The 14746-nt window shown below is 39.8% G+C and overlaps 1 protein-coding gene and 1 non-coding gene across 3 annotated transcripts; both read left to right on the forward strand.

Moving 5' to 3' along the window:
• Nucleotides 1-3302: 3302 nt before the first annotated feature.
• ddx54 (DEAD (Asp-Glu-Ala-Asp) box polypeptide 54) lies at nt 3303-11538 on the forward strand. 2 transcript variants are annotated; one of them, XM_050053561.1, is made up of 21 exons: nt 3303-3587; nt 5463-5589; nt 5760-5830; nt 5920-6108; nt 6271-6320; nt 6431-6472; nt 6566-6661; nt 6767-6888; nt 6997-7058; nt 7188-7319; nt 7415-7625; nt 7765-7896; nt 8020-8241; nt 8333-8406; nt 8499-8714; nt 9805-9953; nt 10062-10175; nt 10277-10387; nt 10486-10595; nt 10792-11067; nt 11104-11538. In XM_050053561.1, coding segments are annotated over exons 1-21 (2628 nt in total). In that variant the 5' UTR covers nt 3303-3467; the 3' UTR covers nt 11106-11538. The 2 variants fall into 2 exon arrangements, with proteins under 2 accessions (XP_049909518.1, XP_049909517.1); XM_050053560.1 differs by having other exon boundaries at nt 10792-11538.
• Nucleotides 3713-3784, forward strand: trnac-gca (transfer RNA cysteine (anticodon GCA)). Its single transcript has one exon. It is a non-coding gene; the product is annotated as a tRNA-Cys (tRNA).
• Nucleotides 11539-14746: the final 3208 nt, after the last annotated feature.

Below are 14746 nucleotides of genomic sequence, written 5' to 3' on the forward strand. Positions count from 1 at the left end.
TATACTATACACATATGCAATAAACAAAAGCTACTAGTGTCTACATAAATTACACATGCACATAAATGACTGACACTTTGCTCAGATGAATTTCACATAATTAAACCATTAACATAAGCTGAATATACCTGTGAGCTGTGTTCTGTTGGGATATGGCAACACCATTTGGACAAACCACATGCAAAACTGCAGTAGTACTAGAACAAAGCGACAGACAGTGAAGCTGAAAAACAAACATGCAAAGGTTGGCTCCAAAACAGACTAAATCCCCCAGACACCCATATTAAAATGCCCAGATTTACTGCACAAATAAACACGTTTCCACACTGGTACAAAAATGGTTTTGGTCTCTATAGCTAATTTCAACACTCATGACAACACTACAGGGGGTGAATATTTTTTTTTAATCACCCTCCCTTTTACATTTTATTAAGGCCCAAAGGTATGCATATTGAGGGGGCTGCTTGAGTGACAGACTGTCTGCATAACACACTCTGTGAGTCAGACCCACCCCTTGCTCCTCCACAGCTCCACCCTCTAGTCCAAATATGGTCACTTCTGGCTCCATAAAAAAAACCAAGATGGCAACCATGGCAACAGCCAAAATGCCAAACTCAAGGCTTCAAAACGGGAGTCCACAAACCAATGGGTGACACTGCAGTAGCTACGGCCAGCATTATACGGGCTATGACTAGACCCACTAGTAATAATGGCAATATGTTAAGTTTAACTATTTATGATTACATTTGGTTATTATTATATCAGACAGTGGAATGCGCCCCTCCAACATTTTTACATGTGGCCCACATGGGTAGTAAATGAGCTGAAAAACGGGCCCCATTATTCAAGGGTTCCACAGTGGTGCCATGCCAATTGGTTTTACTCAAGTTGGCCCCAGATAAGATGCCCATTTTGGGCCCATACCCACTTGCTGCCCAGGTAGCCATAGCGTAATTGGCATGGGACCATTGTGGAACCCATGGACATCCTGTATAGGAACCATTTTTCAAGCTCATTTACTTACCACAGGGGGCTGATATAGAAATGGTGACTGGGGTGGTATGCCTTTTTTTTTTTTTTAGCCTTTAATGGATAGGACAGACAAGCATGAAGGGGGGAGAGAGAGGGAGTGGCATGCAGCAAAGGGCCACAGGCTGGAGTCGAACCCAGGCCGCTGCGGCAACAGTCTTGTACATGGGGCGCCTGCTCTACCACGAAGCCACCGGTGCCCTGTACCCTGCCTTTGAATAGCATTTTTTTTTTTAAATTTATTTCTATTATTTATATTTTTATTTATTGTCCTCCCCAATGTGTATTATAATTATGGCCTTGCTTGGAGGTGAATGCATGGATTACAGGAGGCTTCAGAGGACACATTTTGATAAAATAACTTATACTAAACCATTTTAGGCAAAATCAGTACAGGAACCCAAGTGAGAAACTCGTATTTAAACCCCCTTCACAGATTCAACCGGATTCAAGGCTGTCAAGCGAGGATATTCCACATAAGCTTTCACAGGACAATATTTATGAATGGGGGAAGAGCTTTGTTTTGTTACATCATCTGCAATGGTATTATGTGACAAGGAATGATGAAACACAGATTTGTGTGAAACACAAACACTATTTAAAAAAATGACACGATAGTTGAACACATGTGTAATAAATATGGTATTTGAGGACAGAATCCTAAAATTAGCACGGTGCATAAAGCCTGCTGAAACCTAGTGATTCAGTCTTTGAGCTTATGTTTGTGCAGTGGACTAAAATCTGTTTTTTTTGTAGAAACCTCGTAGCATATTTCAGGATTCCAGTAGCATAAGTGTGACAGTTGTTGCATGGATGGGTAGGCTTTGCCTGCCAAAATGTCCTATGCAGTCACTTCAGGAAAAGTTACGCAACATAAAAGAAAAGCTCTGATTGCACCGTGAGTTTTGAGTTATATAAATATATAGTCATCACAATAAAGGCATGTTAGGGCAAGGTATTCTACTTTTCTCATACCTACATGTCTAAAGAAGGTTCTTCAGTTTGCTCAGACAGATAAAATGAAAAGAGATTATTCTGCAAAATGTGCAACCTAATGACCTTAATTTGAGATTACAGCACAGTGTTACACTGGGAACTGCAAGACATGGGTACTGCCAGCTCCTTTTGTCACATCATGCTCTACAGACATAGAAATGACAAATCAGGGTTATATATTATTAACAAATGTAGATAAAGGGGTTGATGAATAAAATAATCCAAGTCAAAGTTAATGCAGTTCATTTAACTCATAAGACAAATAATGCTTATCGTGTTATCTGCTTGTACATGACTTGTCCCTGTTCTCACTTGAACAATTTCAGTGTTCAGCTGGTTCAAATAAAACAAAGAGATAATTATTGTGGCAAAGATTTTGAATTTATATATACTGACTGAGGGAGGGAGATAAAGCACCTCCTGCGATTAAATCAGTATTGGACTGTGTATAATACATCTCAGCATCAGAGACGTTGCTGCGGAAAATTAGGGTGTAATTGAGATTCAAAAAAAGACTCTGCTACGAGACATCTGTGCCAGCCTTTCAAGTGCACACACAGAGATGCTAACACAATATAAGATGCAGCAGGGCGAGGATGCTATATGTATGCTCTCTCTCATAAATCAGCTGAAAAGCTGGCCACACAAAAGAACTGCCTTGTAACAGCAACATTTCTCTCTGGTATTTGTGCAATAAATAGATAGATAAACAGAGAGAAGAAACTTAGAGTAGATGTCACTCTGCTCTTGCAATAACAGATTAAATACTATAAACAGAAATGAGGCAGTTTGACAAAATATAAAAAACACATGAGATCCTAAGTGCAGATTTTTTAAAGATGAACCAAAAGAGCCTGACATCTGCAGATCAGAGTATGGGATAGTGCCCCTCTGTTTCTGTTCACCAGAGCTTATAGATGCCAAACAAAATATCTTCACAGAATTAATGAAGTTAATTTGAGGAGAATTGAAAAAGCAAGACCGGAACATTGTGTGATATGATTAGATTTAGCTGCTGCATTATTGGCTTTGAAGTGTGGTTCATCCAATGTGCATCCTTTATGAAGAAATGAGACATTGTTACATCAGAAACTATATGAAGAGGTGTTATAAAGAGTTAAAGATGATAGATATATCACACAGCCTACAATATATTGGCATAAGAGGAAGTGGAGCTGGAGTAACATAATGTTATAGGACTATTTAGCAGCACACGCTCTGTGGCAGTAGGTGGCGGTGTTGAGCTTTACGCAACACACCAGACCGGAAGAAGAAGACGGAAGCCGAAGAAGAAGCCCACACGTGTATCCAACATGTCTGCCCACCGTGTTTACGTGTGTTGACATGCTATGAGCTGTGTTGACTAGTTTGACGCTGTTTTATTCAACAAACTGTACAGTAAAGTCTTTGAAAGCAGTCTAAGAGAGAATTAAAGCGTCAAGATGGCGCAGAGGAAGAAGAAACTGACGAAGAAGAAGAGACACACAGCCAACAGGGAGCAGGAGGCAGACTCTGACAGCGGAGACTTTGAGCTGGCTGCTGAAATTAAAGACGATGACTCTGTAAGTAACAACACTTGGAAAAGAAACAACTCACTTGCAGTAGGCCTCAGAGGCAACCATTTTCTTAATGGAGCACACTTTGTGGTAATTGTACGATAGGTTTCACCATGTAGTAGTAAGTGTCTGGGGGTATAGCTCAGTGGTAGAGCATTTGACTGCAGATCAAGAGGTCTCCGGTTCAAATCCGGATGCCCCCTGAAAATAATTTTCATCAATTTGGTTAATGATTCATATATACTACATAATAAAATATAACTTGTGTCGAGTATTATGTGTACATGTTTGCCAAAGCCAAAGTAGTCTGAGATACTTTTTATAGGCATGAAAAACTGTCATTAGCATGTAACATACCTTGATGAGCCACTTCATTGAAACCACTGACAAGTACAGTTGACTCTGTAACATATTACCAGCTGATGTTAAACCCTGTACAACAAAGGTCACGTGCTGGCCAAAAGCAAACCAGAGCTGTACCCACTCGTAGCTAAATGGTCTCAAACCTTTAAGGGGTGTTAGTGTTTTGGTGTATTGTGGTATGTGTACTTTAGTATGTGTATAGTGATATGTCTGTTGTAGTGTGTGGACTGTGGTTTATTTTGCCTGCTGTGTTTATAGTGTATTGTGGTTGTATGATGTTGTTAAACTGTATATTTTTAATAACATTTAAGTCTACATCTAAAAGCATTTAGGGACAAGAGTTGAGAATTAGCAATATCTATAAACTCTTTATGTAACACATCAGTCCCATACTATGTATCGGAACTATGTTAAATTGCATTGTCCCTATCAAAATAATAATAATAAAAAAGGATAATGTGCCTTGTCCCAAAGGGACAAAGAGCTTCCAAATTTCCCAGATCCCAGTCTGATTGAGCATCTGTGGGAAGTGCTGGTACTGCAGAGGTCCAGTGTTCGTGCCTTGCAGGTCAGAGCCAAGTCCGATCCACGGTGGGACCTCTGACCTCTCAAGGCATGGACTCAAGACCTTTTGGGGTTTCCTGTGGTGTCTGTCCTGTGGTTCTCTTAATTGGATTGGGATGCCAGGACCCAATTTTTCCTATCAGGGCATGGTATTGTGACAAAATCATCAGTGTTATTCACTTCACCTGTCAGTGGTTTTAATGTTGTGCCTTATTGTTACAAGTGTCAGAACTTTTGTTTATATGAATTATAGCATAATACCCTCTATGGTATTGTGATGGTAACTTTATTACATTATGTAAACTTATCATTTTTTATTCTAATTGTTGAGGATACATTTGTGTTGTGTTTCTGTTGACATTTAGTTTAGTCAACAGAAAATCAAATAACAGTTAAGCTAATCCATCAGTCTCTTTACGTCCATCTTTACTCAGATGTGTTTTGCTTATTATTGCACCTTTTAGATGTTTGACCTTCACTGTGGAGAATATTTTGTTTGCTGAGTTTGACAGTAGAGTGCTGTTTTCATATGCATCTGCTGAAGGTGGAAAGTCTCTCTGTGCTCATCTTAAATCTGAGTTTAGCACATGCATATACGAACAGGATTTTGTGACATCACAACTAATTCTAGCCAGTTGTGGTCCAACATAAAAGTTACACAGTGTGATGTGGAAACCTGAAACCTCAACTGAATAAACACTGCAAATGGATTTTTTTGTGAATTCGGAGACATCCTGTGTCCAGCAATTAAGCTTTTGAAATAAACAATATTTCCATATTCAGAGACTGTTTGAATGCTTCAACTACTTTAGAACTGTTATCTTGTCAGGGAAAATGTGTACTCCTCCTTACATCAGAAACATGTTATTTCAACTGATGAATTCAGCAAAATGCCTTGCTTTTTGGTAATTGTCATGTTGTTAACACGCTATTGTTGTGTCTCTGGTCACACAGCCAGGGAGGAAACTCCCGCGGTTCCCGACCACTTCAGACTGCCTGTCAGATGTGGAGCCTGACACCAGGGAGCTGGTCAGAGCACAGAACAAGAAGAAAAAGAAGTCTGGAGGCTTTCAGTCCATGGGTAAGACCCCAGGATGAGTGCACAAATAGTGCTGCGTGTCCACTGGTTGCTTCCAGTATTAGAAGTCTGCCTGTGTATATGTTAATTTGAGCTAGAAAATCTATGATTTACATCTGACATCATGTTTCCCCAGAGACAGTGTTGTTTAACTACATTATGTATGATTTCAGGTCTCAGTTATCCTGTATATAAAGGTGTCATGAAGAAGGGTTACAAAGTCCCTACTCCAATCCAAAGAAAGGTAAGTCCACTTCAGGATCCTGTATTCAAACATTTGTGATTTTTAACAGCACAATATTTTATGCACAATTCTTCTCTTCTCCTCTTTAGACGATCCCAGTGATTTTGGATGGCAAAGACATGGTAGCTATGGCTAGGACTGGCAGTGGTAAGACGGCTGCCTTCCTTGTGCCCATGTTTGAGAAGCTGAAGGCCCCTCAAGCCCAAACAGGAGCCAGGGCCCTCATCCTGACCCCCACCAGAGAGTTGGCCCTGCAGACCATGAAGTTCACAAAAGAGGTCAGACGAACAGGCTTATTCAAGTTGGCCATTGTCAAATGTAGCAATATTTTCTGTATTAAAAAGTCAATTGTTGTTTAGTTAATCTGCAGAAGAGCTTCTGTGATTATTATTTAGCACCGTCCCTGATGTCTGTCTCTCGCTGTGGTGTGTGTTTTATAGTTGGGGAAATTCACCGGCCTCAAGACTGCCTTGATCCTCGGTGGAGACAGGTGTGTTACCTCTCAGTATTCTTGTCCTGCTAATTTTCTGTCGTATTCTGACCTCTATAGATTTTTCTTTTAACCCTGAAATAAATGTAAATGTCTCTTCTCTTTTCCAGAATGGATGATCAGTTTGCTGCTCTTCATGAGAACCCTGACATGTGAGTGTTTTGTTGTAGCGCTAACTCATGATGTCATTTCCCCCCCAGCCATGTACTGTATGTAGTAATCCTGATATCTGCTCTTTCCCCCAGAATCATTGGAACCCCCGGTCGTCTCATGCACGTTATCAAGGAGATGAACTTGAAGCTGCAGAATGTGGAGTACGTGGTGTTTGACGAGGCTGACAGGTGAGAAATGGAGTTGTCTGAAGGTGTCACATTTTCATTTCACAGCCTGGATCCACACTTGCATCCATGTATGTGTGAACGTGTTGGTGTTCTTCCTCCGCTCAGGTTGTTTGAAATGGGTTTTGCTGAGCAGCTTCAGGAGATCATCCAGAGGCTCCCAGACACCAGACAGACTCTGCTGTTCTCTGCCACACTGCCCAAACTGCTGGTGGAGTTTGCCAGAGCTGGTGAGATCAACAATAACTTATGTTTTACATGCATCCATCATGATTGAAAATGTTTGGAGCATCATCACTTAATCATCATGAATCATCTTTTTTTTTTTATATTTCCAGGGCTGACTGAACCCGTATTAATTCGTTTGGATGTGGATTCAAAGCTCAGTGACCAGATTAAGGTTAAGATAATTTGAGAATTTAAATAAGTATGACTGCATGTGCATGTTGCATCTAAAGCTTGGAGCTAAATCCTCTCCTCATATCTGTCTGCCCTGTACATATTTTTAATTTCTACTGTCTTCCCTCAGCTGTCATTTTTCCATCTGCGTATGGACGACAAGCAGGCACTCCTGCTTCACCTGTTAAGGAACGTGGCGAAGCCTCAGGAGCAGACGGTGGTTTTTGTAGCCACCAAACACCATGTAGAGTACCTTAAGGAGGTAAGGTACTAATAGCTGAATAACTCTGGGGTTTATGTCTCTGCAACAGCCTTGATTTGTGGTAAATTTTACAATTCTTTCATTCTGTTCTCCAGCTGCTGATTTCAGAAGGTGTGGAGTGTGCCTACATCTACAGCGCCCTCGATCAGACTGCCAGAAAAATCAACATAGGGAAATTTGTGCATCGGAAAGCCATGGTGCTAATTGTGACTGATGTTGCTGCTCGTGGTATAGACATCCCTATGCTGGACAATGTCATCAACTACAACTTCCCCTCCAAGCCCAAGCTCTTCTTGCACAGAGTTGGTGAGTGGCCTGTTCAATTAATTATGATCTCAGTTTGCACCTAACCTAACTGTGAATTTTTTTGTTTATATTTTTGTACAGTTAATGTGACAAATGAGGATTATTTGGCCATCAGTCATCACCTATATTTTCCTATCAGGTCGTGTTGGACGCGCTGGGCGCAGTGGCGTAGCCTACAGTATGATTTGTCCAGATGAGATGCCTTTTGTCTACGACCTTCACCTCTTCCTTGGAAGGCCTGTTCAGTTCGCCACACCTGAACACACACAGGGTATGCTTTACAGATAACCTGCCAAGACTTCAACTGATGAATGAACTCTTTGATTGATTAGTTGTCAGAATCGTTGCCTCTCTGCTGTCACACTCTCCAATCTAAATCTCTCCCCTCCTCCAGATTCAGAGGGTGTGTTTGGTCGGGTCCCTCAGAGTATCCTGGATGACGAAAGTTCTCATCTGATCACGGCTCACGAGAACTCCCAGGACCTGCAAAACCTGCACCATGTCTCAGAGAACGCCTACAAGCAGTATCTCAAGTCTCGACCAAACCCCTCACCTGAGTCCATCAGAAGGGTTAAAAGCACAGATCTGTCCAGCATGGGTGTCCATCCATTCCTAGGTCAGTTTGGAGGAGGATGAAATGTGAAGAGAGCAGTGATGATGGTACTCAGACAGCAGGTGTTAACAGGTTTTGATTAATCTTGTTTCAGGGTCAGGTCTGGAGAAAATGGAACTTGAGCGCCTTCATTTAGTCGATGCCATCAAAGGCTACAAATCCAAATCTGTGAGTTACTGTAGAAAATAATGCAGATATCTCACAGCGCTGCAATTTCCTGAAAACACTTGATGAAAAAATCTCCTTTCTTCCTCTTGTAGACTATCTTTGAAATCAACTCTAACAGTAAGACCCAGGCTGGTGAGGTGATGCGGACCAAACGCTCCAAGGACACACGGCTGGTGGAAAAATTCAAGAAACAGAGAGACAGCCTGGCTGAAGAAAGCCAACTGCACCAGTCTGCCAACCCATCCACTTCCACTTCCACTGCAGATAATTTCACACACACCACAGGCGAAGACGAGGACGATATAAAGGTAAGAAACTGTCATGCCACTGTGGTAGACTGGGCAATATCTGGATAATATATTGATATTGTGAATAAGTCTAGATATCGTTTAAGATTTTGGATATTGTAATATGGTAATATGGCATGAGTGTTGCCTTTTCTGTTTTAAAAGGCTAAATTACAGTGAAGTGATTTATTTGCCTCTACACACTGAGTCATTATATCCTCATTACTTATGATTATACTATCAAAAGTACTGTGTAAATATATTGTGAAAGCACCAATAGTCAACCCTACAATGTCGTTGCCATGCCGACAGTAAGGTATTTGGTCAAAAATCTCATGGTATTTGATTTTCTCGATATTGCCTAGCCCTGTTCTGTGGTTTTATGATTTTAAATCAAGCATTTAAAGCATGTTTTTTTGAGCATTTTTGTTAGATATAAGAGCCATGAGAATGTAGCCCAGACACCAAAACTCTGGTAAATGTTCATCTGGGGTTGTTTTTTATCCAAAGGTGCTCACCTGTATTTCATACTGGTGGAAAAATGGCATCTACTGCTGCCCCACATTCACCTAAAGTAGGAATAAAATAAAAATAGTTATCCATTATATGGCAAAAGGCACAGAGGCTACAAAAGATAACTTTCATTATCGATTAATCTGCTGAGTATTCTCTCGATTTATTGATTTGTCAGAAAATTGATAAAATGTCACAATAGCAATTTCCTACAAGCCATTTATGTCATCAGATGTCTTGTGTTGTCCGACCTGTTCCCCCAAACCCAGATGTTCACTTTAATGTTTGTCATGATAAAGACAGGCAGCAAACCTTCAAAACTGAGACACTAGAATGATTGAATGTTGGCATTTTTGCTTTACAAATTGCTTAAAAGATTAATCGTATATCAAAACAGTTGCCGATCCACGTCCTGTTGATTGTCTAATCATTAATTAACTTATCAATACAGCTTATACTTTTAAAACTATTAGAACTGCTCATAAAACAGGGTGGCACCTCTATTTTTTAATAAGTATTGTTGCATATCCTAACACAGCACTGTAAATACCAACCTGGATGTCGATGTTTAACATGTAATTCTTCATGTCACCACCAGGGGGTGTTCTCTGCAGTGGTAGGAGGTAAAAGGAGAGGCCAGCATGCGGATGGTGAAGACCATCAAAAGAACAAGAGAAGCAGACAGTCAGGCAAAGATGAGGAATATTACATCCCCTACAGACCCAAAGACTTTAACTCTGAGAGAGGGTGAGGCCTGAAGCATCTGATTTTTTTTTTTTTTTATGTGGACATCAGACATGATTAAAATGTGTTGTTTACGTATTATAACCTGTGATTCATGCCTTGTGGTGTTAGGTTAAGTCTCGGCAGAGAGGGCAGTGCCTTTGAGCAGCAGGCCTCCTCAGCTGTCCTGGACCTCATGGGAGATGAAGGAGACAGGTTGAACCAGCACAAGAACATGATGAAATGGTGAAAAACTTACATTCACTCTAAATCTGTCTCTCCTTTTTCTGACACCTCGTGCTTGTGATTCTTCCTACCATAACGTTGTGTCTCTCTGTGACTTTTAGGGACCGTAAGAGGAAGCGCTTTGTGAAAGAAGCAGGAAAAGAGGACCAGAAGAAGAAGCTCAGACTAGATGGTGGACAGGTCATCGATAACAAGAAGAACAAGAAGAACTTGTATCCTTTTTTTGTACTTGTTAACTTAACTGTTTTCTCTGACTCTGACAATATTTAGCTGTGTTTTTGTAATGTTGTATCACTTAATGACATGTCAGTTACGAGGAGTGGAAGAAGAGATACAAGATTGATGATGGAGGATCTGGCTCAGATGGAGAAGCAGGAGGAGCTCGAGGAGGAGCACGAGGAGTGAGGAGACCAGGAGGAGGTAAGAGAGCATCTGTAGCCTCACCTTGAACTCTTTAGAACTAATCCACTACATCTGATGGACTAAAAAGTCATACGTAATAAGGTCTACAAATAATTTGAAATGTTATTCATAGGTTAAATTATTAGATTAATACATAAACTATAATATTAAAGATATCTTGTCTTTAATCCTCGATTCTCTATCTGTCTCTCAGGTCGTGGCCGAGGTCGTGGTCGTGGCCGCGGTCATGGTCCTAACTTCCAGAGCCCCGTTAGAGCGCAGCAGACGCCTGGTGGCAGCAGAGTGCGCTCAGAACTGAAGACGAAAGAGCAGATCCTGAAGCAACGCAAGAAAAATCAGAAGCACCAGTTCCTGCAGAGTGGAGGCCTGAAGAACATGCGTAATAAGAACAAACAGTGGCTCGGAGAGGTTAAGAAGTCAGGTTTTGGACGGGGTGGTCAAAAGAAGGGGAAGATGAGGAAGAAACTCTGAGGAGGAGGAGGAGGAGGAGGAGGAGGAGGAGGAGGAGGAGGACACGGGGAGAACTGTCGCGGAGGGATGATGACGTGAGACGGAGGGCACCATGATCTTTGATGGATGTGGATTAAAGGAGAAGAAGAGGAAAGCAGAGATGAACTTCTCCTTTTTCCATCATTGCCTTCTGAACTCTAAATTTGACACAGAGTAAGAATGATCCAGTGAACTAGATTTCAAGTGTGTTGGCGGATTCATGTTGTGAGATATTTCTATACACATTAACACAGAAAAATACAGATGTGAATAAGACAATATTCTGTGTCGTCTTTATTTGCAGTCAGTTATATATTGATACCAAAAGAAGTCTGTTTATGATGTGACCTTCCAAAATATGTACATTTTCAGTCCTGAATCTGTGTTTCATACACTGTATCTGCTCAAGTAATTGATGAGAGGACAACCATTAAATTACTGGTACTGATAACTGATTTGAGTAATTTGCAAAGAAAAAATGTCAAAATTCTTCGATTCCAGTTTCTTAAATGTGAATATTTTCGGGTTTTTTTACTCCTCTACAAGAGTAAACTGAATATCTTTGGGTTGTGGACAAAACAAGACATTTTATAGACTAAACGATTTATTACTTTAGAAAATTATCGACAGATTAATCAGTGAAAAAAGTGGTTAGTCTGCAATGGTAAATGGATTTACACTCAATGCACTTTTGCACATCTTGTCATTCACACACTGCTGGGCAAGGTGACCATACAAGCTTCCACCTACTACTCAGTTAACAATTTACACACACTGATAGAACAGTGCAGTGAGGTGCAATTTGAGGTACGATAAATGAGGATTATCTGGCCATCGTTCATTACCTGACTTTTCCCATCAGGCCTTGTGGGAGACGAGATGCCTTTGGTCTATGACCCTCACCCAGGATGATGTCATTTGAGGACGTCAGGCTTTGCAAACCAGGGTGTCTACAGGTATCAGACACATGCCTTGAAGGCCTTTTCAAGATCATTTTGAACCAAATTTAGACAGATTTTTGGACAAATCGTCTTTTTCTTATTCAGCTTCTATAAAGGTAAGTAGTATACATATGTACTGTAGCTCTGTGCAATGGAAGGTTCTGTCTAGGACTATGGTTAAGCGAGTGACTTAGGAAAATCTACATTTTATCAGCAGATAAGTGCAAGTATAAGATTCAGTGGTGGATGTAATTGCAGAAGAGTTTTTAAGATATTTTGAAGATGAAATTAAATTACTTAAAATTTGTGTGGCAGTTAAACCTCACAAATTCAAGACTATTTTAAGACTATCTTTTATGGTCTAATATTTAAGAAATTAAATTTAAGACTATGTGGACCTGCTGTACCCTGGAAACACTGACTGACATCTTTCATAATTTTCTGATATTTTCCAGACCAAACAACTAATCCATTTAATCGAGAAAGTAATTAATGGATCAGTTGACAGTGGAAATAATCCTTAGTTGCAGCCCTACTGTTAAGTGTTACTGTTAGGTGTCCCTGATAAACAGATCTGCACAAGCATATACTGGTTCTAGTCCATAACTTTTAAAAAACCAAAATCTTGTGTCTGGAAGAAAATCTTAAAGATGTGAGACACACTGGCTACATATGGGATAACAATGAAGCTTAATTAAACAGGCATATGGTATCAGGGGAGCTGTGGTCTGACTTTTTCTATCTGATGTCCTTTTGTACATTTACGTAGTTGTTTTAAATGAAAGCCCAGTTAGGGTAACCACAGGCTTTGAAAGGATGTTTAATGTGACTTTGTTCTCTGTCTTCTGCCTCCATGTTTGTCGGTATGTCGTTTCTTCCTGCTGGTGTTAAGTCTGGACTGCTCCCAGTTTGTGCTCCAGTGGGTGATGTGAATGAAAAATGAGGCAATGGTGTGTGTGTGAGTGGGTTTTTTGTGAACCTCAAATCGTAGCCTTCCTGCTTCTTTTAGGCAGACTGCACAGTCTAAAATGTTCAGCTCCTTATTATTCATATCCACTGTGAAAATTATGTTGTTATTCACCAAATTATGTGTTAAAGTTAAGGTAAAGTCACCGGTTCTTTGATATGTAAGATCGTCTGCTAAGTATTAAGCAGTTTTAAATAGTGCAGCATTTTCTTAGGTACAATACTGCACTCTTTTGGTGGAAAACTAGTACTGCAATTGCAAGTGCAAGACTGCTGTGTCCCACTGTTTTCTCACCATGGGTCATGTATGGCAAGAATAGAGGGGCAAAAAAGGAAGAAAAAGGGGAACTGATGAAGATTGTAATATGCAACATCAGTGCCTCACATATTAGCATGCAGGTTTAATTTGGACTCTTTAACAAAGCAATAAAAAAACAGATTTTTTTTTTTTTTTTTTTACAATAAATCAGGTGTCAATTATAATTTACAACTATTTATGTGTTCTATAAATATATACATATTTATCTGCAATATTAGAATTTAAGAGATTGATAGATTACATTTAGAAAAAAAACTTGTTTAAGTCTAGTATTATACTGATGTTTTGTAAGTATTATGATTTAAGTGTGTCATAAAATTACTGTTAATTATTGATTTTAGTAGCAATAATAACTGGCTTATCTTGCTTTTCCAATTGATTTGTTTCATATCAAGGCTTGATGTATTTACATTTTCACCGCACCAAATCCAATTAAACAAGTTGTGCCATTAATTTAATTTTCATGAAGACATTGTTTGTGCTAGTTAACTTTTTTTTTGTACAATAATAATCTTTGTTTTTTATATTCATCAGCAAAATTACACCAAACTTTTTTTGCCATGAATAATAGACTGGTTGTCTCACATCTGCATCACATCCGACTGTTTTTTTTTCTGGCCACATGTCAAATGATCTTGTAATTTATTTCCTGCAGAAGATACAATAGTCCATCATCCAGCAAAGGAGTATTCTCTCATTTCTTCAGCTGCTGGGAAGGTGGAAAACATGACCACATGCACAGCAGCCTCGGAGGAAAGAGCAGCACAACACCAATGAAAGTGACGGAGACAAGTGGCTCAGTCCATCTGGATGTGGTTACAGTGCTTGCTGTTTTTTTTTTTGATGATAGGCGTACATGCTATCATAGGTTATTCATGGCTGCAGTTCCTCCGGGGCTGGGATTTGTGCTTTGCAGTTGTCTGTATGAATGCTGCTAAAGATGGAGGAAGATGGGTGGTAGGTAGGTAATGTATTTGGACTAAACACAGCAGAGTCGCCATGGAGATTGTCACGGGACACACACCAGAGCACTGTCATATTTCATAGTAGGGGGATCTTCCAAATAACTTCCATTCATAAAACACACCAGATACTCTGTCTAGGGGGTAAAGCAAGCAACGTTCCAGGTTTCTGTGCAGTTTGTGACAAGCCACAGCTGTGTCAATATTGTATGAATTAAAACAAATCCAAGGTGGATTTATAACTTATTAATGCCAGGTATTATTCATATATTTGCACAACTTGTTGATACTAGTAAATATAATGTTACAGTTAGGCTACTCATTCATATAGAGGAAACTAGATGTTATTATAATAACTTAAACAATATTGTCAATATATTACCAAAACAAACCAAATGGAAAAACTATGATAGCACAAATGTGCATACAGTAGAGGAAGTTCAATATACAATAACATAAAAAAGTACACTT

The sequence above is a fragment of the Epinephelus moara genome, chromosome 9, assembly GCF_006386435.1.
Source record: "Epinephelus moara isolate mb chromosome 9, YSFRI_EMoa_1.0, whole genome shotgun sequence".
Lineage (NCBI taxonomy): Eukaryota > Metazoa > Chordata > Actinopteri > Perciformes > Serranidae > Epinephelus > Epinephelus moara.